The sequence below is a fragment of the Cydia strobilella genome, chromosome 5 (assembly GCF_947568885.1).
Source record: "Cydia strobilella chromosome 5, ilCydStro3.1, whole genome shotgun sequence".
Classification (NCBI taxonomy): domain Eukaryota; kingdom Metazoa; phylum Arthropoda; class Insecta; order Lepidoptera; family Tortricidae; genus Cydia; species Cydia strobilella.
The window spans coordinates 10,506,825-10,534,505 of NC_086045.1; the positions used below are offsets into that span (position 1 = coordinate 10,506,825).

General features: G+C 37.7%; 1 protein-coding gene across 1 annotated transcript in view; it reads left to right on the forward strand.

Moving 5' to 3' along the window:
* Positions 1-5,308: 5,308 nt before the first annotated feature.
* The window catches only part of LOC134741647 (uncharacterized), a 35,250-nt gene continuing 12,877 nt past the window's right edge, over positions 5,309-27,681 (forward strand). Inside the window, exons 1-6 of the mRNA XM_063674502.1 lie at positions 5,309-7,003; positions 13,420-13,658; positions 16,173-16,390; positions 16,552-16,721; positions 17,683-17,864; positions 23,406-23,548. Coding sequence (XP_063530572.1) covers positions 5,368-7,003; positions 13,420-13,658; positions 16,173-16,390; positions 16,552-16,721; positions 17,683-17,864; positions 23,406-23,548 — 2,588 coding nt within the window. The 5' untranslated portion in view covers positions 5,309-5,367. The remainder of the gene's footprint in view (positions 7,004-13,419; positions 13,659-16,172; positions 16,391-16,551; positions 16,722-17,682; positions 17,865-23,405; positions 23,549-27,681) is intronic.

Below are 27,681 nucleotides of genomic sequence, written 5' to 3' on the forward strand. Positions count from 1 at the left end.
TCAACAATTTTTGTTTTATTTGAAAGAAGGTATTTTTTGTGTAATCTCATAGACATTCGAAGTATAACAAACACTCGTAAATAGGGCTTATGCTCCTTTATAACACCTATATAACTATATTACGTATACATGCCTATAAAACGTATACTTATTTCAGTATGTATGAACGTAATTACTTTTATACCGGATGTGGCCTGTAACTCGAGCAAAAAATTAAACTGTAGGCTGTACTCTTCAAACTGACCAAACATTTGTTCAGCGACTTTTAAAAATTATGAAGACTTGCTATTTTTTTATACAAATTAAATATGATCTTTAATATATGCTGTCATCAGTGTAAATTGACGTTGCTTGCCACGCTTTAAGGATGACTCACGTTAGACCGGGCCGTGACCGGGCCGAAGCTTCCGGAGCTTCGTTTTCTATGGAAAGCATCACGTGATCACCTGTCATGTCATAGAAAAGTAAGCGCCGGAAGCTCCGGCCCGGTCACGGCCCGGTCTAACGTGACTCATCCTTTAAACCATAGAGTAACTTATACTAGAGCGGTACTGTCATAGTAAATTTTGTAACCCCAGTAAATTCACTGCCATCTGTCGACACACTTTAAAACTAAAAATAAATATTTATAAAAATACGATAAAATGTATTTAAATATGGATAAATGATCTTTTTTATTTGCATTAATTATTTTTATGATTTTGACCCATGTTCTTTCACTGATATGCGTTAAAATTGTTAAATAACAAACGAAACCGTCAACGCCATCTATATGACTGTAGGCCAAAACTAGTAGCGCTCTCTGAACGAGAATCAAATTTTCTTAATTTTCGATGCACGTTTTTTCCTTAGACTGTATCCATCTATTACGGAGTTATATCTATCTTTGTATAAAGAAACGAATGATAATTTGTATAAAGAACGGAGTTATATCTATCTTTGTATAAAGAAAATATCTTTGCATGAAGAAACAATCCCCGACGAATGGTGTGACAGTTTGCTGGTGCCCATTTTTAAAAACAAAGGGGATGTACAGGAATGCAACAACTATAGAGGAATAAAGCTCATGTCACATAGCATGAAAATATGGGAAAAAGTGATAGAGAGACGCCTGAGAGATGAGAGTGATATAACACAAAACCAGTTCGGGTTTATGCCGGGGAGAGGTACAACAGACGCCATTTTTGCACTTCGCCAAATGTGCGAAAAATACAGACATGCTAAAAAGAACCTGCATATGGTGTTTGTTGACCTCGAAAAAGCATACGATCGAGTACCCCGAAAGGTTTTGTGGTGGGCTCTAAAAGAGAAATGCGTGCCTGGGAAGTATGTGGAGCTAATCCGGTCAATGTACAACCGATGTTGTACACGCGTCCGGTCAGCAGCTGGCACCACCGACAGGTTCAGTGTCACAGTAGGCTTGCACCAGGGATCGGCTTTAAGCCCTTACCTCTTCCTGCTAGTTATGGACGCACTGTCATCGGACATACAGGAGGAGGCACCTTGGTGTATGCTGTTTGCTGATGACATTGTGCTTGTAGGTGAAAACGAACTAGAGGTGCAGAGCAGACTTGAGAAATGGCGGCAAAAATTGGAGAATGTTGGCCTAAAGATCAGCAGATCTAAAACAGAACACATGTTCTGCGATTTTGGCGGTCTCTCCAGTTTTGCTGCCATAGAACTCGATAGCGTTACATTGCCGGTCTGCTCCGACTTCAAGTACCTCGGTTCGCTCGTACAGTGCGATGGCGATATTGACCGCGACGTGAAAAACCGGATTAGCACAGGATGGATAAAATGGCGACAGGTTACGGGAACCATTTGTGACGCCCGTATGCCCCTTCGGTTGAAGGGTAAAATTTATAAAACGATCATAAGACCTGTCGTCATGTATGGATCAGAGTGTTGGGCCCTAAAGGTGAAGGATGAAAAGAGATTGCATGTAGCGGAGATGAGAATGTTAAGGTGGATGTGTGGCGTGACGAGAATGGATAGGATAAGGAATGAGTATATAAGAGGAAGCCTGAAAGTTGCACCCATAACAGAAAAAGTAAGGGCAAATCGCCTAGCATGGTACGGGCATGTGATGCGGAGGGATGAAAGTCATGTGACGAGAAAGGTATTAAGAATGAATGTGGAGGGAAGTACGAGGAGAGGAAAACCGAGGAAAAGGTGGATGGACTGTGTGAAAGATGATATGAAACTAACGCAAGTGAATGATGAGATGACGGGTGACAGAGATGTATGGAAGAAAAAGACATGCTGCGCCGACCCCAAGTGAATGGGACAAGGGCAAGCGAATGATGATCTATCTTTGTATAAACGTACCAAAATTCGCAATACATTGCGTCTTAGAATAAACTTTAGTCTGTGAAAAACACGTGAAAAATCAAAATAAAAGTTTTTTTTAAGTCTCTGAACAAATGTTGGTCAATTTGAGGAGTACAGCCTACAGTTTAGATTTCTGCTCGTGTTTAAATGCCACACTTGGTATTTATGTATAGGTAGGTATACGTTTAGAAGGTATTGTTAAGCGGATAATGACTGTAATGATCCCATATCAAACCACGACGAACAGTCCAAGATACTCTTGGTATGTCGTTAGGTAGATAACCTGTTAGATAACCTTGGGAAGTCCCATAATAGTGTACAGAATGAAATACGGATTTTAAATAGACACATTAAAATTACAAATAAGACATCAGTTTAAATATATACTCATACAATAGCAGTGGGAGACGAATGGAAAGTTACAGTTTTACCTACTTGAGTTATTTGGATAGGAATTGCTGTTTTTGTGTTCCTAAAACGCTTTCCTCAATCCCTTTTATCACACTCGGCCGACAATTCCCTGTTTCCCTTAGCTTTATATACCTACAGCATTTATATTAGTCTTGAGTTATGTAGTAGAGTAAGACCAAGCTAGTCAAAAAAGCCAGCGATTTTGATAGCACAGACTGTGCAAGTGTTATTTTAAACGTCACACTTCTATGAAATTATGAAGTTTAAAATAGGGTACACTTGTACAGTCTGTGCTATCAAAATCGTTGCCAACTTAGCTTGGTCTAACTCTAAAATGTAAAAACAGTTTACCCCGATTAAGCGACACCCCGGCTAGGCGAGATAATGAATATTAATAATCAAGACGAAAACAGACTCACGATACCTACCGTGAATCGAGCCATGAATATGACATGATTTTGATTATAGTGTTATGGGACCCGGATTTAAGTGCCCTTGAGGCAAAACCTACGAGCGTTTGACATGTTTATTGTTACTGGGTTTATGTGACATCGTTACTATTGTTAACTGTTGTCGGTAGTAACCGTGTATATGAAGCCGATGGTCCTGGGTTAGAATACCGGTAAGGGCATTTATTTGTGTGATGAACTCAATTATTTGTTCCTGAGTCCACCCATGACTCAGGAACAGGTCCAGTTGAGTCATGGGTGGTTTGTATATTCATATATCGTTGTCTGAGTACCCACACCATTCTTCTTGAGCTTACCCCACGGGGCTTAGTCGATTTGTGTAAGAATGTCCTATATATTACTTACCCCTTACCTTACTCCTTTTTCTATAACTACCATGTAGCTAGCTTTAAGTGTTTAGTGAGTAAGTTCTTTTTTGTAACTGAAGTAATATTTATTTATTTATTCACTTGTAACATATTATAGTCAAGTCAAAGATAGGCTCAGTTGTCGATAAAGTTTATCTATAAACTCTGCTAAAATAATTAGGTACCTAAAATTTAAAAAAAACGATTCACTCAGTTATTTTGCTAATATTCTAATAAGGAACAGGGTGGTGCTGGTGGTGGTGGCACAGATTATATAATAGTTCGTGGTGGTCCTTGGTGGTTCCAAGCATTCCTCTTTTTTAGACTTTGGGCCTTCTTATGAGGCTCATTCTGAGTGACTACGGCTAATCGGGTCGTATATTAAAAATATTTATGCAAGGAAATATGATTTTACTAATAGGTATCTAAAAATAATTTGAGACATGATTTTACAGCCGTCAAAATTTTCTTCGTGGATATTATTAACTTTCCATTTATTTACTGCTATGATTTCAACGGGTCTCAACCGACTTGATCCTCCATCCAGTTGAAAAACACTGTAATCATAGCCTCAATTAGTTAATTAATATTTTCTCCCTTATAATTACTTACAAATACATAAGTCAAAATGACAGATTAAGACAAACGATTAGCTAATTGAGGCTTGTAGCGCGTTTATGAATAACGCCATACATAGATACTTACCTACCTAAAAACTATCACTAATCATGTTTTTTTTTTATCTCGCTTTATAAAGCCTTACCTATGTCTTGTATTTACCTAATAACCATACGTGTTTGACGACAATAGGTTATGTAATGTTCTACTCGTGTTAGGTCTATCAAAATGATAAGCATCTTTCCCACTGAGGACATTATGGTGAATCTCCGAGACAATAAAATTATGTTTAATAATGTAATTAACTGCTTAAAAACATTACAATGAAAAGTGTGACTTTTACAGTACTGATGTCTAGTGGTTTTTATTAACAAGGTCAAAAGCGGTATCAACTTTATTTTTTGACAGCTTGCGACAACATAGGAAATGGAAATTTCATGATGCGATATGTAGCGTAATGTACGAGTAAGTATTTTTTACACCGGACTATTGAATAAAACATTTAAAACCTGTCCGCGTTATGCTCTATATAATAATACGCAGATGCAAATTGTGGCAGCCTGGGATCTTAGTAACTTTTTGATTATTGGGTAGAGAGCCACAATGATACAATACCTACAACCATATAACAGTAAATAGGCTAGAGATGTGGGATAAATATAATTACTTATAATAAAACGTAAATATAAGCATTAAATTCTAAATTTAGTGCCGTAATGTTAGTAAATAACTTGTCAAATACTTTATTCAATATTTCAAATATGCGAACGTGATTACTCACAGTACTTACATATTTTTTGTACTGAAAGAAACAACGAATTTAAATGATGTAGTACTTAATTGATTACAGTTAAGCAATAGACAATGTCGTTGCAGTCGATCCATCCATCGGGACCGGACAATCGCCTTTGCAATACTATTTTTACGCTAAACTTGGCCTGTTGCCAACGTGCGTGCCCTCGCGCTACAAGACGCACCAAAACCCAACACAAAAAGGTCCTTTCCATTAAATATAATTTCGAATTGGCTAAGTAATCCTCCATAATCATTGCGATCTTCTATGATTCGTCTTTATTTTAAACTATTCGCGCGTAGTTAAGAACGTGTGATACAAATAAACTGTAGCGTTTCTCGCTGAAACTTTCTCAGTCGGTTCGATGATGGCGCGGTGAGCGTCTCACGCGTCGGTCATGGCGCGTAACAGATGGACGCTAGCTCTAATTATAGTCTGCTTACCTATCCTAGCGACAGTGATAAGCGCATTCCGTGTACGCGATTTACCTAGAAGTGTCGGTGATAGTGCAGACAAGTTTACTAAATATAGTGTTAAAGATAGTGCCAAAAGTTACGAGGAACTGAAAAAAGCCGTAAGGGAGAAACAACAACTGATCAATCAGAAGGCCAACGCGAAATCGGGTTCTGTGTTAAAAATAGTCAGTGATAGTACCGATGATGATGATAACGATGATGACGACGATTTTGATTTCTTCAATAGTATTAATGTAGATAAATCTAAAGTGAAATCTAAATCAAGTATAGGTGAAAAATCATCAGAATCCAAAATTACAAAACATCCTATACGAGATGAAGACGTCCAAAAGAATAAAGCTAAAAAAGGAAAGGTAGAAGAAATTACTAAGAAAGCTGAAGTAAACATCAGAGCTGAAACGAAAAGAGCTTATGAAAAGTCAAAACTGTCCTTTGAAGATAATGATGATGATGACGATGACGATGATGACGATAAAACTGACTCCAGCTTTATAAACAAAAAACCTAAACCTATTGAATTGGTTAAAAAAGAAAATTTAATTAAAGATAAAAAGAAGGAAGATATAAAATACAAAGTTAAATCAAATATACAGGTCGACTACAATGACGATGATGATGACGACGATGATGACTACGATGACGACGATGATGATGACGATAGAGACTTTAAGAAAAAAGCAGAGAAATCTATTGAGACTAAGAAAAAAGATGACGCAAACCAAGGCTTAAAGAAAATGGACGTTATAAACAAATCAAACCCAGTCAAATCTAAGCAAGACGATAAGGATGATGACGACAACGACGACGACGACGACGACGATGATGATGAGGACGATGAAGATAATAGAAATTTAAAGAAGGACCTTAAAAGTAAGAGCTCCAGTTTGTCACAAAAAAAAGATGCCATTGATAAGTTAGTTCCTAGTACAGATACTCACAGTGTAAAAATGGATGAAAAAAAGGTCAAAGCGGATTCTAAACTTGAAGATAAGAAAGTACTTTCTGTTAAAGAAACCAAACCTAGGGAGCCTAAACTAAAATCAGCAGAAATTAATAAGCTGGAATCAAAAAAAGAAAAACCGCCTCCGCTAGTTAAAAAGGAAGAAATTAAATACAAAATTGAACTTTCAAAAAAAGAGGAACACAAAGAAGAATCTAATAAGGATAAAGAATCTGTAATAGATCTTGCTAAGCCTAAATCAACTCAAAAACCAGAAGAAGGAAAAAAAGTTGAAAAGAAATCAGAATTAAAGAAACCTGAGACTTCCAAGCATAAAGGCTTTGAAGAGACCGTTGAAACTTCATATAAAAAAGAAAAAGATGACAAAAAGAAATCGAAGGATTTGGACAACAGTGAACCTAAAACTATTAATATTATTGATCAATTGACAGATATATTGTATCGAAGAAATATGTTAGCCAGTGAATTTGAAGATTTTTACGCTTTTCTACCGACGTTCGCTCCCAATTTTTCAAGGATTCATAATCCAGAATGCAGACGGCATGGGCAAATCCTATTAAGGCAATTACGCGGGACGAAACTATGGGCTTTGAATAGTAAGTACGTAATTTTATAACTAACTTTTGCTCGAGGTTGCTGGAAAATAAATTGGTTGATATGTTACGTCATCGCCCAAATCCAATGTACTAAACATTTAATTTTTATGTGAATTGTTTTTCTTTGTCTCCTGGTATTTTCTTTTTATTTTGTAGTCACAGTGCCTTGGTTTTACTATAATGCTGTGTGTTACTTATTTGATCAATGCAAAAACAAAAGTGATGAGAGCTTTACCGCAAAATCTTAAACAATGCTAACATTCTTTATATAAGTTTCAGGGCTGCATGATGTAAAGTACTTGTACTAAAGTTAAGCGCTTAATTTAAACGAACGTGAATATTTCTTGTAGAGTTGTTGAGAAGACGCATAAATACTCTGACGTCAAGTGGCAGAGCTGCAAAAGAAATAACCTTATTATGTAAAAATAAAAATGCGATTAAAGGTTACATAATTATAATTTACTAGCGACCCGCCCCGGCTTCGCACGGGTTACCCAAAACCTTTACAAATTATACACTAACACCTTCCTCAAGAATTACTCTATTGATAGGTGAAAAGCGCATCAAAATCCGTTTCGTAGTTTTAAAGATCTAATTAAGCATACATAGGGACAGACAGACAGCGGAAAGCGACTTTGTTTTATACTACGTAGTGATAATCATCCAGACTTGTTATTGCGAATTGCTTACAGAATACAATATAATTATGCGACATACGCGCGGAGTTGTATGTTGGTTGTTATTTTATTATATATATCATATATATCAAAGACCTATGTAACTCCGTATAAGTGAATAAAGTCAAAGGAAAAAATCTCGGAAATCAAGAAAAATTGATTCTCGTACAGATGGCGCCTACACCTTTGGCCTATTCTAGGCTAGATGGCGTTAACGGTTCGTTCCAAATTAAAATTTTTGACTGCGCGCCCGAACCTCCCGTAGCCTTCAACTTATTGTGCCTCGACATCGTACAGGTTTCATGTCGAGTTCCTTTACCACCCAGGCAAGCTGGCTGTGGAATGAGCTTCCTCTCTCTATTAGACAGGCCCAGAACAAATTCTCTTTCCAGCGCGTATGTATGTATAATATTATATACTTTTGTGTTAATTTTTTTTCCATTTTATTCTAACAGTATTCTAAGTTCTGACCTTGCTAATTAGATCTTTCGGTTTAGCCCATGGTTGACTAGAGAATACCATGTTTTCGATCTCGTTCCATAATACTACTACTGTACAGAAAGGAAACTTCCTACAAAACCGAAGTTTGACAGCGGTTCAGGGTCGTATCATGCTATCCCTTTGTAATATATGGCACTATCCCTTTCGGCTATTTAGGGTTGTCAAAATTCAAGTCATTCTCTTATCATTGGTCGTGCACGCAAAGGGACGTCATGTTGTGCCAACCCTGATAATTGCTCGGAGCAATGCTGAGCCGAACACCCCACCCCTTTCGCACGCCTGCTTAAGTTGCTGGGGACCTAGTCAAGATGACAATCGTTTGCTCTACGACAACGCTATCTGTATCTCTATTCCTCTTCCATATTAGTGCGATAGAGAGACAGATAGTGTTTCGTTGTCGTAGCGCAAACGAATGTCATCTTGGCTACGCCCTTTGGTCAGTAAGCGCATCCCAATTTTAAAAATATTATATACAATACAATGGCAATACAAGCTACACGACAGCTTGTATTGCCCCGCTTCGTATTTTGCACCTAGCCCATATACTGGCTTATAAATATTCACACTAAATTATTGGTGCGAGTGAGATGCACTGCCTGAGACAGATATCAAATCAAGGCCATATAAAAAAAATAGGGGATGACTCCAGGGCAGAATTATGGGGTAGTGGCAGCGAATTTGTATGACAAATGGTGAAATTGTTCAGGTGGGTCGCAGCCCCCAGTAAACTTTGTGAACCACAAGTTGCGTTTCTTCAGCATGCCTGCGTAGTACATTACAACGGCTATTTATTTATAGTGGCACTGTTTGGACCGTTTCGGCAACAGCTGTTGCGCGGGGAAAAATCGTAAATAACCATACCACGGTTAGTTTCAAGGTTTGCTCATGATCGCAGCCCTCGAATAATATACAAAGTGATACGTAAGACGTGAGTAGTATTACCTTACGAATTCAGTAAATCATTTACAAGTTTTTCAACACACTTGCTCAAAACGACATTTTTATTCCACCGATTTTTGGCTCATAATCCTAGATATTAAACACGCGTGCTCTTTCAGTGTATTATTCCACTCGTGCTTTTTCATTATATTATCCGACTGAGTTAAGAAGGTAACTGATTGCTAATAATATGCATGGAAAGGGAGCCTTCTTTAATTGGTCAGACTGGCGGGCACCGGCGCGCCCGACCGCCTCGCCTGCGCGGTGCGCGGCCCGGCCGGCCCGCCCGCCGCGCCGCCCGCGGCCGGGGCGAGGGGCGGCCGGCAGTATAACAGATGCAACACACAATACTAACTGTTTTAACTATTAAAATTTGATTAATATGAGTTTCTTTTTTTTCTCGCAAGTGTGTTGAAAAACGTCGTATAAAACGCGTGTGCATTGGTCATTACACACATCGGCTTTCTTATTGCGCGCTCGCTTACAGCTCGCGCGCACAATATCGCCTCGTGTGTATTGACCAACTTAGCACACTTGTATCATAATGTTCTATTACAGCATGCATGATCACTCTACAATTATAATACTGCCGTCAAATTCCAATGGGAGCCCCATTTAAATATTTATATTATTCTGTTTTTAGTATTTGTTGTTATAGCGGCAACAGAAATACATCATCTGTGAAAATTTCAACTGTCTCTCTTTTTTCTTGCCTTTTAGTCTTCATTATGTTGCTAAGTTAATTTGTATTTTAGTTACTCCCTTATTAGTTATCATTTGTATACGCTCTGTTCACATAAGGTGAGTTCGGCTAAGTTTCGGACGATTTTAGGTGGGTTGAGATGATGTTGGTTTTTTTTTCTTTTCTCAGCTTTTGGATAGGGTACGGACATGATTTAAGTACAGAATTGATAATAATGAAATGCTCTATATAATTGAATTTTATTATCTTTCTAAACGTCATAGTGAGCGTGTAATGAGTGTTTAAATATAGGAAACAAAATAAATTGACAGCATTCTTTTTTTACCTGGTGGTGTAAGAACGGACGGGCCTATAAGTTCGGCCCTATTGCCGGTACCATAAAGTTTACCATTGCAAAATAACCGGTTTTACTCACCGATTCATATATAGAAGAATTGGCCTAGCACTAATTCGGGCTATCATATCCGACCCATTTTTTTTTTTTGCATTTTTTTCCGTCCGATCTTACACCATGCGCTCAATTTTTAAGAAATTATGGTTGTCAAACTTTTAGGTGTGGGGTCAATGAACCCATGTGGGTCAATGAACCACGTAGGTTCATTGACACCTTAAGCGCGGTAGATTGAAAGAGGGTGATAAAATAGGACATAAGGGTAAAATAATTTGAAAGTGGAGGAATTAATACGACCAAAACTTAACCAATTGCAGTAATATCAGTCTATAGGTACTTAATAAACTTTCCAACGCCATCTCACATAACTACGAGTATGATTTCGTGTGAGAAAACATCTCTCGATCTTACAATCAGGCCAATTCGCTTTGATAAGCACACATTTTAAACCAAGTAAGAATTGATTAATCAACACAACAATAATATTTCAAGAAACCATTATATTTCTTTAACATTATTAAAATAATAATAATAATAAACCTACCTCTTCATAATTACAGCAGATAGGTAAATAAAAATATTTATAATTATTTATTCATAAAGAGATCAGTTACCTACTTAAGTGTGCAATATTAGACGCTTAGATTGTAATTTGCGGTTATGTAAAAAAAAACACCACTATATACGTCTGTTAGAGAAATTTAATCAAGCATCGTGGTGACACGTATAAAGTTTGAGCATTCCTGAGAATTTAAGATCGGATGATTTGCATCCGATCTTTTACCACTTCGGGTAAGACCGGATCTTGGCCTACAGGCATCGTATCAGAATTCCAAATATACAGATTTGTCACAAATTTAATAAAAATAACATGCAATCTGTAAAAGAAACAAATAACACTTAAACTTACCAGTTATTCCAAAAAAACTGGCGGAGGGTATATCCGGATGGAAAATAAAAACACGTTTTTTGAACTTTTCTACTTAACGGCACAAAACACGCTTCTAGTCTGTCAGAGCAACAAGTGCGGACTGAAGAGGGGTGCGGAACAAAATTGCGCATCGCATCACCTTGCCAGCATTAAAAAAATACCCCACAATAGGCGGAAATTTGAATCATACGATCTTACCCGATGTCCGTAACTTTGCCGAACTCACCTTATGTGGCTGCAATAGTGCGCAACCTTAGTTTAGTATCATGTCACTGCCTGTGAGTTCCTATAATTGGCTTCCTGTATTTACTATAAGTTTTATGTTAATGTCACAGCTGTTGGATCTCCAAATAAATAAAATAAAATAAAATCAATATACTAAGAACTAGGACTAGGACAATACAATACCGGGTGAGCCGTACACTTTAACATTACATAAAATATTTACTATTACATTAAAATTTGACTAGCATCACAATCATAAAAACATGTCAATAATCAAAAAAGAACATGTCAATAAAAGGGGGCAAGATTATTATTTTTCTTACTAGAATAATATGGGTACCTACCAAATTTAATAATAATTGCAGTAACAGAAAATTATACTGTTTTTCAACTGATGTAGGTTGCTTTTCTTATTTTTTCATGTATCTGGTTATTTATTTATTAAGGATATTCATAGTTATTTGGTATAAAATTTAGAATAATCCATTCAGTCATTTTCAATTTAGAGCAGTTCAAAATCAACTGTGGATTGTGAAATTTTTGAACGTTTTCATTAGAAAACGTATACGTAACAAAATATTAAATTTGTTATATCAAGTAGTGAAAATGTTACAGTACCTATGTTATATATTTGTGATCTACTCACAAAGCCCTTTCATTTGGTACCCCACATGTATGTTTAAAAGAAAAAAGTTGAACTTTGTACTGGCGACTTTATGACGCGATTTATCGCGCTTGTCATCTCATTTATTTGTGTTCAGGACACCAAACTGAATGCATTGATACCATATTCACCCATATCTGAGATGACATGAGTGAATATCAATTTCTAGAAGACTTCGAGAAAAGGCCAGGCCAGGCCACTATTATCTTAAAATCTCAAAATCAAATGTGCAGATAAAAAAATAAACGAACGCGATAAGTGAAACCAACAAAATGTGCGTCTATTAATGGTTAACTTTGTTTTTCAGAATGAAATTGTAAATATGTTAGGTAAAAGGTAAAATACTTCGGCTTGATGAATTACATTTTTGTTACTTAATTTGAACACAATTTTATTACTGACGGTATTTTACACCACCAAACCCAAATCCTTTAGTATTAGGTTACCACAAAAGAGTTAATTTATTAACCTCCGGGTCCATCATCTAATGTTAAAAAAAGTGTGACGATATCGACGATGTCGGTTAAAGCGAGCTGCAAAAGTTCAATTCATACAGTGAGCATGCACTTTTGCCGCTGGTTGTATACTCAGCTATTAATACATTCCATTCATAATGAGTTCATGGAATTATAAATCTCGCTGTACATTATTAGATATGTAAGCTTTCAATTTCGTACCATTTAAATTTTTAGTACCGACTGTTTTGTCTATACTATCAATGCGACGATTTCTGAAACACCTCAAGAAAAATCTTGGCACCATTAAAACATCTTACACTTCATAAAAAATAAATACAGATGTCCACATGTCCGTGTTTTAAAAGCTCATTCACCTTTACAAGCTGTGACCTTGTGTCAGCTAGGTTATGGATATTACCTAGGTAGGTTTAACTATGAAGTACATTTAACGATGTTTTACGTCACAATGTAACTGTTTCAATCGAAAGAGCCTTACGGGCACTGAGTGAGGAAAATTATACTCCATTTTGGCTTTACAACAAATAGTTACACAAACTCAACAACACCATTGCGTGCTATAGCTCCCAAAGGACCGAAAACTGAGTACATAGTATCTTATCAAACGTAAAATTTCACATCGAGACTTTACGCTTTCATACATAAGGTTTAGAATAGTAAGTATCTGAAACGGAAATAAAAGCTACATAGTGTCAGAGCAGATTAGTACAGGTACAACAAGAGTAGTCTATCGTCTTCTAACAAAAATGTCGCATGCAAGAAAATCTAGCATTTCGTAAATTAACCTGGATATTAGCGATTGGCAGTCCGTAAGAATGAACATCGTACATTAAGTTTTAAAATATTCGGAGATTACTGTTTTTAGTTTTTATACTCTGTTAGTGTACTAACTAGCATTTATAATTCCAGTGCTAGACGCGTCAGCGAAGATTCCCTCGGGCATCCTTCAAGGCAACGGCATTCAACTAGGCGACTTCGACCAGTGTCTGGGAAGTCGGGCACGCGTCCAACTGGAGACCGGAAGCGTAGTGAAGGTCCAGGGGAAGTACTGCTTGGCTCGGCTGGACGTGAAGGCGGAGCACCAAGAGCTGGAGGTGCCAGTGCATCTGGCCCAGGCCAAAAACCTGATCAGGAGCCGGATAGATGATGTGAGTTTTAGTATTAGTGTTGGAGGTCGATTGGTCGATATGTCATACAAATTAATATGAAATGACGATCTACTACAAAAGTTTTATGGAAAAGGGTAAACCTGTATCCAGTTTTGGGAGTATTCCCGATTGGGATAAATCGGAATATTATTCGATTCAACACATTAAATAATTATATATTATACGCTCTGCGCCTGTGCCTGCGAAATCCGTTGTGGGGAAAATAAATAATATTTTGTACTTGGACGTACGTCATTGCTAATAGAAGAGGACATAAATCTCTTTTACAATTAAGAGTCCCCGGCAAGCTCGATTCTCCATACAAACGTAGTTACGCTCTCATTTTAAAACGACTACCTAGATTGCTCTGAAACTTTATACTTACAATAAGATGTATATCTAGGTCTGTAATTAGTTTATGTATATAGCTTCAGTTTTTTTTTTTTTTTTTTAATAACCTGTAGTATACCACTGCTGGGCAAAGGCCTCTCCCTTAGATTTCCATGACTCCCGTTGTTGAGCTGTTTCCGGCCAGTTATTAGTGAAGGTGTCTAAGTCGTCCCGCCATCTCCGCCTGGGCCTGCCACGTCCGCGCTTCTTTTGCGGCATCCACTTGGTGGCTATACTAGCCCACCTATCCGGATGCATGCGGCAGACGTGACCTGCCCAGTTCCACTTCAGCCTAGCGGTCTTCTCCCCTACGTCAGCTATGCCTGTTCTGGAGCGCAGTGTAGTGTTTCGGATACGATCCATCCTTGTGACACCTAGTATGCTGCGCTCCATTGCTCTCTGGCAAACCTTCAATTTGGACTTCTGACTCTCGGTGAGCGACCATGTTTGGGCACCGTAGGTTAGGACAGGCAGAATACAGCTTCAGATACCATAGTAAAAAAATACAGCGAATTTGTTTTTTATACAAAACTTGTTTTTGCTCTATTTCGTTTGTTTTATAAACTGGAGCTATATAAACTAATTACAGACCTATATATACCTCAAGTTATTGTATATAGGTACAATGTTTCGTTACAATCCAACACATAGTTTTAAAATGAGAACGAAACTCTGTTTGTATGGCAAGGTGAAATTTGGCCGAACTTGCCGACTCTTAAGGGCTAAAGTAATTTAAACCGACAAAAGAAAATTTTCTAAAATAAGTCTTGATAATTAGATTTGGCCAGACCTCAGGTGCCGTCAGCGAGCCATGGTGATTATGCCGGGACGACACAAGTAAAATGATTAATAAATCATTCCTTTATCTTGGTTTTCAGCCCATGAAATGACACTATACACATTTTTCTTGTGTACTACACAAATATATCATGCAAGGGTGGCATATATGTACTGCTGTTTACACATAAGTAGTGCTAAATATGTTATAGTGCGCTGGTGACCTAGCGGTAAGAGCGTGCGACTTTCAATCCGGAGGTCGCGGGTTCAAACCCCGGCTCGTACCAATGAGTTTTTCGGAACTTATGTACGAAATATCATTTGATATTTACCAGTCGCTTTTCGGTGAAGGAAAACATCGTGAGGAAACCGGACTATTCCTAACAAGGCCTAGTTCCTCCCCCTCTGGGTTGGAAGGTCAGATGGCAGTCGCTTTCGTAAAAATTAGTGCCTACGTCAATTCTTAGGATTAGTTGTCAAGCGGACCCCAGGCTCCCATGAGCCGTGGCAAAATGCCGGGATAACTCGAGGAAGAAGAAGAGTACTAAATATGTTATAGTACATTTCGATGCTAGTGCGGAAAGTATGTCATTACTTCACGAGTAGCGAGATAATATCTCGGGCCGAGTGGAGAATGACATTTCCACACGTGTATCGAACGACGTTTTTTAATTCAGTTGCGAAAAAATAAGAAAAACAACAAGTAAGGAATAAAAACAATATCGATGGTTGCCTTTCTTTGACAGGCGTTTCGGCAGCTATTCCTACCTCTACCTTCCATAGCTATTCCGTTCCATTCAGACAACTTATTCAGAACGGTTTTCCAATATTCAATATTAAAAAATAAACGTGTTATAATGATGAAGAGGTAAGTAATAAAATATGAAATGTGTAGTTTTCGTATTCTTACATTAACAGTAGGTTTTTATGTTGATTACGACGTTTAAAGGAAACTTATATTAACACTCATCAATAAGTAGTCATGAATTGGAACAAGTAAAAATTTAAAAAAATTGGAAAAGTGAAAAGCACTAGTTCGCTAAAACCAAGTTTCCGCACGCTAAACAGCTACGTAAAGTAGCACTTTTTGAGCAACTGTATTAAAAATATGTTAGAGACTTTTACTTTGGTCGCATCTTTTCCTTATTATTCTGTTTAGCTTTTACGCTAAGCCTGTTAAAAATAAACATGACCAAAGGAAGTAGTTATTACTTAGGAAAAGTGGGCGGATAAGCAAGGATGTTCGGATTGATTGTCGGGTCAGTTACTTCTGCTTTCATTTTTATTTCCAACGGTTTAGATAAAGTCATGCATTATAGATACTAAGTCATATCATAATTCGTTCAGCCAGGTCACTTCGTGCCGCGTTTCTCGACGTTGAGCTGGGGAGTGTGCGTGCCCTCGGCCTGCAACCCCGAGGATGCAGAAGTGGTCATCAAGGACTCTCTCAAGCACTACCAGCACACCAGCGGCCTGGCCATTAAGGTCAAGATCGACGAGAGGGACTGCCACATCCACCAGTCGTCATGGGATGAGTGGTTTCAGCTTTCGACAGTGCTGACGTTGTAAGTCATTATTAAGTCATTAAGGATTTTAAAAAGCAATCTATACATATAAATTATATTACTGGTCAGGTATTACACGGAATCCAGAAACCGCATGATAGCCTTACATTTTGGTGACGATTTATAAATGTTTGATATTTTATTCATCACACTGCTCGCAGGTCGTTCTACGCCGTCATCATTCTCCTGGTCCTCGTAGCCACCGTCCAGGACTATCTGTCTAGTGGAAGCTCCAAGGAGCTGCCAAGCGAAGATGCCGACGACAAGGCCGAGTGCGACCAGGAGGCCGAAGAAGAAGAAAAAGATAAAGACGATGCACCAAAATCTAGAGGTGGGTGTTTTTTCGACTTTGGGCATTTTATTATGCCACTTCGCATATTATGTTGTATTCTTATATCCTGTACCTCAATTATTTTCTGTTTGGGCCATAAATTCTCTAGTTTTAAATAGAAATTAGCTCACTTTTTATTACCTTTTAGTGAAATAAATAAGAATTATGGAAATCAAAGGGAAAGGCCTTTGCCCAGCAGTGGGACACTATCAGGCTATTAAAAAAAAAAGAATTAAATACAAAATATTTAGTTAAGTAAATATTTCAGCTCGGTGAAATGCTGAAATTAAGACTGACATTGAAAATTAGACCTAAACATACATACGAACATTTGTAATCATTAATCAAAACAAGGAATGTCGAAATAGTCCAATGCTACCCTAGGTCAAGTTTACACTTCAAGAATCTATTGACAGAAAACAATAAGACTTGACCCTTCGGTCGTTGCAACAGCCCAAGCAGTACGCGTACTCGTAGGTAATTTATGCTAAGGTAAGCAATTAACATTTGTACTGTGCAATAAATTAGATGGCGAATCCTACGCTACACGATTGTCGAATATATTGTTATTAATATTTTTATAAATTCTGAAGATCGGTGTAATAACTTTTTTTTACTTAATCAATAACACTTAATAAAGAACATCATGTAAACGACGTAAGGAAGAGTAGCGTGATTATAAAGACAATAGACAAGGCACCCAAAGTGGTGTTAACAATACATGTCTCAAAATATTTATCAGTACGGTTTTTACTCACTATTATTTTTAGTCGCTTTTGGCGACATGTGCACGACGAACAACCGCCGCGGACACTCGTGCCTGAGGATGGATTCCCAAAGAATCCGAAACATGTCGCCAAAAGCGACTAAAAATAATAGTGAGTAAAAACCGTACTGATAAATATTTTGAAATATGTCTCACGATAGTTTAAGTGCGAATACATGTCTCTTTTATTTTCAGATAGTTTCCTCAGTTCTTTCTCCTTGTACAGTACGCTGAAGAAGCTCACCGCGCCAGGCTCTAACGACGAGATATCCTGCATTCACGGTATCAGGGGGCTGGCAACCATCGCCCTGCTCATCGCCCACAAGTTTCTGCCGGTCGCCGTCACGCCCTACAACAATCGGTTGAAGATTACTGAGGTGTGTAACATTGTGTTGCAAGTAGGTACTAAAAAAACGTAGCTAAATCCCCTTCTGGACTAAGTTGTTTTTGCTTATTGCTTACAAAATAGCATTAAATAAATTGCATGGCATTGACAAATATATAGTTGTATATTAAAGAGATATAATATATATAAGAGATATAATCTCTTTAATCTAAGTGAAAAATAAATAACAATAGATCTGAAAAACTATAAGGTACATTTGATTGAAATTTTGAACATAAGTGTAGAGGTAATTTGTAAGCCGCTACTAAGTTGTTTAACAGTTTTAGTGTGGTTGGTGGGGGTGTCCTTCGGAATCCCTAACAACGTTTGTCCTAAAGTCACTTGCCCTAACTGGTTTGTCCTAATGGGCATTAGCCCTAACGATCACTTGACATAACAATTATTTTCCATAATAGGGATACCAAAATTAGGGAATACGAGTGTTAGGCCAATCAACCATAGGCTATGTAAAATTAGGTAACATGATGATTAGGATATATTATTTATAGGTCAAACAATAATTAGGCCAAATAAGAATTATGCTAAATAACATTAGGATAAATGCTCAATATGGAAAGTGCCATTAGGGAAAAACATATTAGGACAAAAAAAATCGGTCATTCGATAATAGGGAAACCAAAATTAGGGCATATGAGTGTTAGGACAACTGATCTTTATGACAAACAATATTAGGGAATGCAAAAATAGGATAAGAATTTTTAGGGATTCCGATATAGATCCGGTTGGTGGTTAGCTGGAAGAGATCCCTTGGGCCCCCTTAACCCAGGGTTAAGCGGTTAAAGGATTTGCCACACTGGATGCGTTCTGCGGTCAGCGGTCAGGTCAAACCCGCATTATGTATGAACAACATTGACAGCAACCTTTGTTTGACCTGACCGCTGCCCGCAGAACGCATCCAGTGTGGCAAATCTTTAAACCGTTAACCAAGTGTCAAATTGTACTGGTTAAACTCCAGGTTGAACCGGCTAACCCCAGGTTAGTGGAATGGTGCAAGTGGTCCTTATAGGGATAAGTTAGCCTATGTACCTCTATTTATATACGTATTATATACATCGTTGTCTGAGTACCCATAATACAAGCCTCCTTGGGCTTACCATTGGGACTTAGTCAATCTGTATAAGAATGTCCTATAATATTTATTTATTTATTTCTGTAAATTTCATGTAAACCTGTGTTGTGTACAATAAAGTGATTACTACTTACACTACTACTCGTACTACTATGTAATCGTTAATCGCGCAGCAGTATTGTAGCGCGACTTTACTACCGCAAATGTCGAAATCGATGTAGCTGCCTGGATTTTTGTCTCTTGCATGTATGTACCTTCTAATAAATCTGCAGTTCTGACCTGACTCTCACTTTCGAGTGCTCCAACTAAAGAATTGGGTTCATTAAATCCCCGATGTCGCACCTAATACGCTTGGCAAGGTGCCAAGCTTGATCTAGCGTATGACGCATCGGCGGCACATTTTTAATAGCTATGCCATTGTAAATATACGATGGTATTGTATTGTAATTATTAATTGTAGTGGTTTATTGTTTTGCATACAGAACTAGTTACCTTACTATTATGATATCTGTTCGTCCCGTTTTCTAAAAAGCATTTATCAAATTGATCCTATATTGGAATAGTATTGGCCGGTAACTATGCGAGTGTAACTGAATGCACTGCACGGGCGTAGAAAAATGTGAACTTTTAAGAGACAATCTATGTTCAACTTTCCTTTAGGTTTATACAGGGTGGGTAAAAAATAAGTGCATTCCTGTTGCCCGGTTGGTTTCGGGATTATACTGAGCAACTTTTACTATGGGAGCAACCACGAAATCGCGAAAAAAATTTACCCTCCCATAGAAAATGGACCAGCCAAATTTTTTTTCGTTATTTCGTGGTTGATCCCATAGTAAAAGTTGCTTAGTATAATCCCAAAACCGCCACGGCAACGGAAATGCACTTATTTTTTAGCCAACCTGTAAATGATGTGATGTGTGTCATACTTACTATGACGGCGTTAGGTCAAGCACAAACGGAATAGGCTGCAACTGGGTAGTTTATTGAGCACTTACTAAATAAATACCCAATGATAGGTGTATTATACGCGCCTTACCACTTATGAGCCAAGTATGCGTAATGCGTAATCCGTTTATTGAAACGCCTGATGGAATGCTACACGCAAAGTTTCATGATTTTGTTATCACTATCATAAAAAGATAAAGCGCTTATTTTTTACATGTTCATGCGACCAGCTGACGTTCTTTCCAACGCGATACAACCGGCTGACAATTTTTTTTATTCACAATAGCATCTAAACTATCTAAGTATCAAACGGGAGGCGATGACAATTGTTTTTACGTGGTTCCTCAACCCACCAACTGAGTGGCAGCTGACGTCCACGAGGGTTCATCATACATAGCCGTTAACCACTATACGAGTTATCGCCCGGGAGGCGATTGGTCATGGAAATCTGTTCCTGGCTCGCGGTCTATCTCTTTCGGTGAGCGGGAGCTTGTTAGCACGTGCACATTTCTCGCCTGCCCAGGTGCGACTAAAGGCAGCTTGTACAATTTGTCACAAGGTAAGCGCTTCAAATTTGGAACGCCTATAACATAATGTTGAGTTATAATAAATCATTGTGTATAGATACCCAAAAATCATTGATAGCAGAAGAAAAGATCGTGCCGTTCGTTCGATTCGTAAGTTCGAGAGCTGAAGCACGCTGAAGAACATGGCGCTTTACTGCGCCGTATAGTCAAACGTCAACTTTTGATAAACAGAGTTGTCAGATATACTTAATGTACGACACATGTACATTATTTTCCAAATTCTAAACACCAATTTCATGGAGTATACAGTAAAGGTACAAATATTGCCAGTGATTTGAAATTTTATTTAAAAGTTTCAGTTTTATTTTAAAGATTTAGGATTTCCCTTTTTCGCGGATTTGAAGTCTTGCCCGCCCTAGACCCCAAGTGCTAGGTCAGGTGTAGTAAAACTAGCCACCCTTTCTCAGTACGCATCATTAATAGACTGCAACCCACCGGTGGCTGCTTAACACCAACTTGTTTGGCACCGTCGTTGTATAAAAATGACTTATTTACAATATTAGTGGTGGTAATTGCTATAACTGTTTCAAATTTTACCTATAGGTATCTACGTCAAACGGTCTCTGAGAAAAACGCATTTAACTAATTTGCAAGACCGAAGTGATCCCATAAGTGTTCCGTTTGTCAAAACAAAATTTTGCACGGAAAGCTAAAAATCAAACAAAAGGTTAGTGTTATTGTAATCATCATTATTTTTTATACGTACCTATTGATCGACCAAAAACTTTTAAATTAGGCTTGTTATAAACCTTATCACAAGTTCTTAACTTTAGATACTTGGTGTCAGTTTCTTGGGATTATCTTCATAAACGTTTATTAAATTATGAGTTCAAATTTTAGCAAAGCCGCGCGCCACCTTTTAATTTCTACATTAAATATTTTCGCACTTTCACGAATGTAATGAAAATGAATGTACATAGTAAGTACGAGTAAAGTGGAGGTAGAAGTGAACATAATCCCATCAAAAACATTACATGTAAAAAGATGCAAGTCTCGCAACGCAACTCTTCTACTACAAAAAAGTTTTGAGATGTAATGTGATACCAAGTCGGTTATTTTAGTCAGTGCCAGGGGATGTCAAAACCGTATGAATATTAGATATCTTTAATTTTTATTGCTTATAATGACTTGACCATCGCACGGCTGCATAATGGCATAGGGATCATCGTCAACAATTAAAAATAATTCTAATTGAACATAAAACTAGCGCTAACCACATGCAGTTTGAGCATACATAATTACGAGTACGGTACCAGTAAAGCATTATGTGCGATTGCCAAGTCATTATATGTTTTAAAAATTAAAGATATCTAATATTGATGCGGTTTTAACTTCCCTTGGCACTGACTAAAATAACCGACTTGGTATCACATTACATCTCAAAACTTTTTTGTTACTACAAAATAATTGCGTTGCGAGACTTGCATCTTTTTATATGTAAAGTTTTTGATGAAATCTCATCTCTTTAAATCTTTAAAACGTGACATATTGCAATATTTTTAGGTTTTTTATGGCTTGATAAGCTAAAAACTACTTGTTTAAAATTTGAAGCTCGTTTGAAGGTCCGCTAGAAGTTCCTTAGAATTATGATGATCTTAAGTGAGTGTGCAATAATTCTTACACTACAAGTTCAAATTGAATGTTCTTGAGAATATATCTAAGCCATATTATGCCCTATATGTCACTGAAAATTCAGGATTCTAGCTTTAGCCAGCACAAAATTACAGGACGTCGAAAATGGCCTGAATGGCGTCGAAAAAAGGATGGTACGGCCGTGCCTTTTTATAATAATAATAAAATCTTTCTTTGTTTCGCTCGACTTGGCGGGGCACTGCCGTGCCCCCAGATATTATTTAAATAATAAACACATAAATTATAAAATAAATAGTTAAATGATTGATGATTTATTGCGGATAATTATGTACCTAATTATGACCTTACCTTTGATTTGATAAGATAATTTCAGCGGATAATTCCTAGTCTTACCTAGGTAGGTAAGTACCTACATTAAGACTAGGAATTACCCGCTGAAATTATCATATCAAATCAAGTTATTTTATTAAACACCTAATTGGATTCTTGTCGTTTTACAGTCACAGTAGGTACTAATTATTATAGAGGTAAAATTATAAACATGTAATATAAATCTTCTCGGGTCCGTGGTGTAGGGTTGGAGCCGGCATAGTTTTTATCGCGTATATATATCTATCTTTACTTGAAAAATAATTATAGTGTATAACTAGCCTTATGAACCGATTTTGCATGTACAACCAGCCTTAAAGTTTGTAGTCTATGATTGTTCATTATTTTAGTATGTGGGTATTTTTGCACTTTGTAATTTTTCCTCAGTCACCCGTTGACCACGAACGCTGTAAAGAGTTCGAAACGTCGGGATGTATTATAAATTCAATATACGCGATATAATCCGTTTTCATAGTTTTATTTCATGAGTAACTATCGCGGTAACCGAAGACAATATTATGTAATATGAATGATATTATGAATAAATATGAATATGAATAAACTCAAGTGCGGGTACGGTGCACTTTATGGCTTGGTGAATTATTCTTTAATTTAATCTAATTATGACATCCTATTTCAGTTTATTAATGGAATAATCCTCTATGTGTCGTGACATCAATGTCACGTCATCGTTTTCCAAGATTTCGGACCCTGCTCATCATCATCATTTTAGCCTCCTGTCGCACACTGTTGAGCATAGGCATCTATTCGTGTGCGCCACTTATCCCGATCCTGGGCTAGTCTCATCCACCCTGCTCATTATTTGAAAACTAAAAGGTTGAAGGAATAATAAAAAAGTAGGTACACGCGATAAATTCCAGTTTTAGTTTTAAATAATAAGTGTAAAATGGTGTTGGTTTTAATCAACAAACTTAAATCTATTTTCCAGGTAGTAAGCTCGCCACTGTGGTCGTGGTGCCGCGCCGGCTGGATATACACAGACTGCTTCCTGTTGCTGAGCGGCACCCTGACCGCCCACCGCATGTCGGCCGACGGCTCAGGCGCAAGGAGGCTGTTTTCGCGATATCTCAGGTACACGACAGATATACATAATAAATAGAGTATCGTTAGAACAACACATGTTCCTGCTCTTTCAGTCTTGAATCTGAAAAGTGTATGTTTGACTCCTCCAGCATGACTGTGGCGTCATACCTATACCTACTCGTACAAATTCCATATTGATGAATCGTTTTTAAAAGTAACATGTGATTTGACTACCAAATCTGATCCGATCGTCGATTATTGAAGTTGTAACAAGTGTCTTGTTCATGTAGGTTGCTTGTTGATGTAACTAATACGGAATTCAATTGGGGAAGGTAACTGCAAAACTGTAAATAAACTAAAGGCACTTAGGTTTTTGATATATTCCTACCTATCTAACAAACGGACGGGACGCACTTGTGCTGCGGCATACAGTAAGTTTGGACGAGTTTTTCAGATGAAAATGTAAATAAATCGAAACCCAAGTACTACTAAGCTTATGATGTCCGTCTGAATGTCTCCCAGCAAGCTCTGTCTCAAGTAGCTGTATAGGTAGTCAGTTGAAATTTTAACACCGATTTTGGTCATGCGTGCTTCTAAAACTAGACATGCATAAGTCGCACTTAAGACAATAAAATTAAAAAATTGTTTGATGTACAGATGGTACAGAATCCTCGGGACAAGAGGCCGGCTTCTACTTTACAAGTATTTTTAAATTTTTAACACGTGTAAAAGGCTTCGCAAATATTCAAAACGTTCTAAAATTACACAGGGGTTACTCCAATTATTATTTTCTTGATAACATAATAACATTTAATGTCCCTAGAAAGCAAAAAATAAGTATTTATTAGAAATGTATAATTATTTTATTAACGATAATAGTATAATATGTAGGTAATAATTATGATAGTCTCATTTTCGGATAATGAGGATAAGTAGGCGTTAAAAATATTCGTTACTTTCTTACAACATTTGAATGATGTTTTCTTAGTTATTTTACTCTTACAGGATCTTACCTATATATTATGTATTAGGTAAAGAACATTAAAGTATGAGGCGATCTTAAAGATATTATAATTCCTAAGTTTACTATGTACTGGAACAGTAGCCTTATCAAAACTGCCTTAGCAGTGTCTAACTGACATATTCGCTCTCTCGTACTCGCATATTTATGCGAGCGAGATGTACCTATAGAAAGTAAATAAGGTATGCACACGTTAGCAAACATGTCAGTGTCAAACTGGTGGTAGCCGCACTGGTGCAGGATTTCACGCAGGAGAGCTGTTCAAAGACAAAATGCACGTACTTAACATAATATTTATGCGTGAATATATTTTCACGATTTTTTTAAATATTTATTACTAGTATGAACCTCTGCATCGCAAGCAGCTTCATCCACGCAGAAGTTAACGACTTTCAACTCCAACACTTTCAATAACAGTTTTGAATGATTTACCGTTAGTTTCACTAGACTTAAATCGACCGGGATATGGACCGTGATTACCTTTTGTTTTTTGTTTGTAGATGAATGTAACTGCGTCGAAATATCGGGAGCTAGAACAATACAAAAGGTAATCACGGTCCATATCCCGGTCGTTTTAAGTCTAGTTCAACACTTTCAACTCCATTTTCACCCTCTTAAGGGATGAATTTCAAAAAAAGTCCTTTTTTTCGTTGTTTTTTCCTTCAACATTTTTAGAATATATTTAGGTACTATTATTAATAATAATAATAATTCAGCCTATATATGGTCCCACTACTGGGCACAGGCTTCCTCTCATGCGCGATTATGCGAGGCTCCTAGGCTGTGCAAGTTCTATGGCTGTGCATTATCAGCAAGTATCTAAGTAACGGAATATCGAACGGAGTATCTAAGTAGGTACATATAGGTAATTAAATATTCTCGATTCAGTCGGCATCAATAGAATAGTAAAACAAAGGTTTTAAAAATACTAGTTTATAAAACAGTCTCTTAATTTCGATGCTAAAGCACTTAAGTTACTAGAATTATTAGCTCATTCCACTTTTCCGAACAAATGCTATTTAGAAAAGCGCAGGCGTTAAATTTTACATCAATAAACGAGTGCTGCCGTGTCAGACGTATCTCTGCTATCTCAAAAAACATAGTTTTGAGTAAATCGACTTTAAAGTTTTTGGTGAGCGTGAAAACTAATAAACTCATATATTTCGTGAGTTTATTGAGTTAAGTCATTTTTAATATGTGTTTTGTGTTTCAATAGACGTGAAGAATAATATTTCTTTACTTTTTTTTGTAAAAGTACATAGTTTTTGAAATAAACGCATAAACATAGTTTGGCGTAACCACTGTTTCATACATTTGGTGGTTGCGCGTAACTATGTTAACTTAAAGTTAGACGAGTTCGTTGTATGAGCGCTCATACTATTTCGCGTGGCCACGGCTCGCGGGCTTATTGCGGTTTTCGTTTATCTAAAGTTAGAAGACTACATTGTATCAACTTCTAGTAAAACGTGTAACCAGGGCATGGGGAATATTGAGGTGGTCACGCGTAGTTCTTTTATCTTAAGTTGTAAGAGTTCGTTGTATTAGTGCTCCTAGTAAAACGCGTAACCAGACTACACAAGATAATCCATTTTATATTGTGCTAACTCACATTACATACAAGGAGCCCGATTTCCATCAGTCCTTACATCATTGGTTATAAAGTAGATCAATCGTATGGCGGAAAGAGCCTTATGTTTAATAGCGTTTGTATGCATTGCATGTATGTATGTATGTATGTATGTATGTATGTATGTACGTATGTATGTATGTATGTATGTATGTATGTCTGTATGTATGTCTGTATGTGTGTGTGTGTGTGTGTGTGTGTGTGTGTGTGTGTGTGTGTGTGTGTGTGTGTGTGTGTGTGTGTGTTTGTACTTTATTTAATATTTAATCCCAGTAAGTGTAAAAGGCGGAATTAACGGCAGAAGGTCAGTTACTCCAAAAATTTTAACCGCCTTAAAAAAAAGGTTCTCAGTTTGACCCGTATGTTTGTCCAAGATTATCTCGCGTTTGGCTGAACCGAGTTTGATGCGGTATTCAGAAAAATGTTTGTTACATTTTGGAGAAGGTTTTAGTATACATAGATCTGAGCTGATGCTGAACCCTGGCTGTACCTAGTGGAACTCAGGTTTGGTGAAACATAGGCACACGCTGTTTTGGTCATCCAACACGTCTTAATGAGTAGTTGGGGGAGCAGTACCCAAGATAAAGCTGATGCTGAACCCTGGCTGTAACTAGTGGAACTCAGGTTTGGTGCAACGTAGACAAACGCTGTTTTGGTCATCCGACACGCCTTGATGAGCACTTGGGAAAGCAGTACCCAAGATAGAGCTGATGCTGAACCCCGGCTGTACCTAGTGGAACTCACGTTTGGTGTAACATAGGCACACGCTGTTTTGGTCATCTAACACGTCTTAATGAGCAACTGGGAGAGCAGTACCTAAGATAGAGCTGATGCTGAACCCTGGCTGTACCTAGTGGAACTCAGGTTTGGTGCAACGTAGGCAAACGCTGTTTTGGTCATCCGACACGCCTTGATGAGCACTTGGGAGAGCAGTACCCAAGATAGAGCTGATGCTGAACCCCGGCTGTACCTATTGGAACTCAGGTTTGGTGTAACATAGGCAAACGCCGTTTTTGGTCATCCGACACGCCTAGATGAGCACTTGGGAGAGCTGTACCTAATAGTGGAACTTAGGTTTGGTGCAACGTAGGCAAACGCTGTTTTGGTCATCCGACACGCCTTGATGAGCACTTGGGAGAGCAGTACCCAAGATAGAGCTGATGCTGAACCCCGGCTGTACCTAGTGGAACTCAGGTTTGGTGTAACATAGGCACACGCTGTTTTGGTCATCCAACACGTCTTAATGAGCACTTGGGAGAGCAGTACCCAAGATAAAGCTGATACTGAACCCTGGTAGTACCTAGTGGAACTCAGGTTTGGTGCAACGTAGGCAAACGCTGTTTTGGTCATCCGACACGCCTTGATGAGCACTTGGGAGAGCAGTACCCAAGATAGAGCTGATGATGAACCCCGGCTGTACCTAGTGGAACTCAGGTTTTGGTTCAGGTTTGGTGTAAATTTATTGTGGGTATTAGAAGATATATAGTAAAAATATTAAGGTCAGTTACTCCAAAAAATTTATTCAGAATCAGA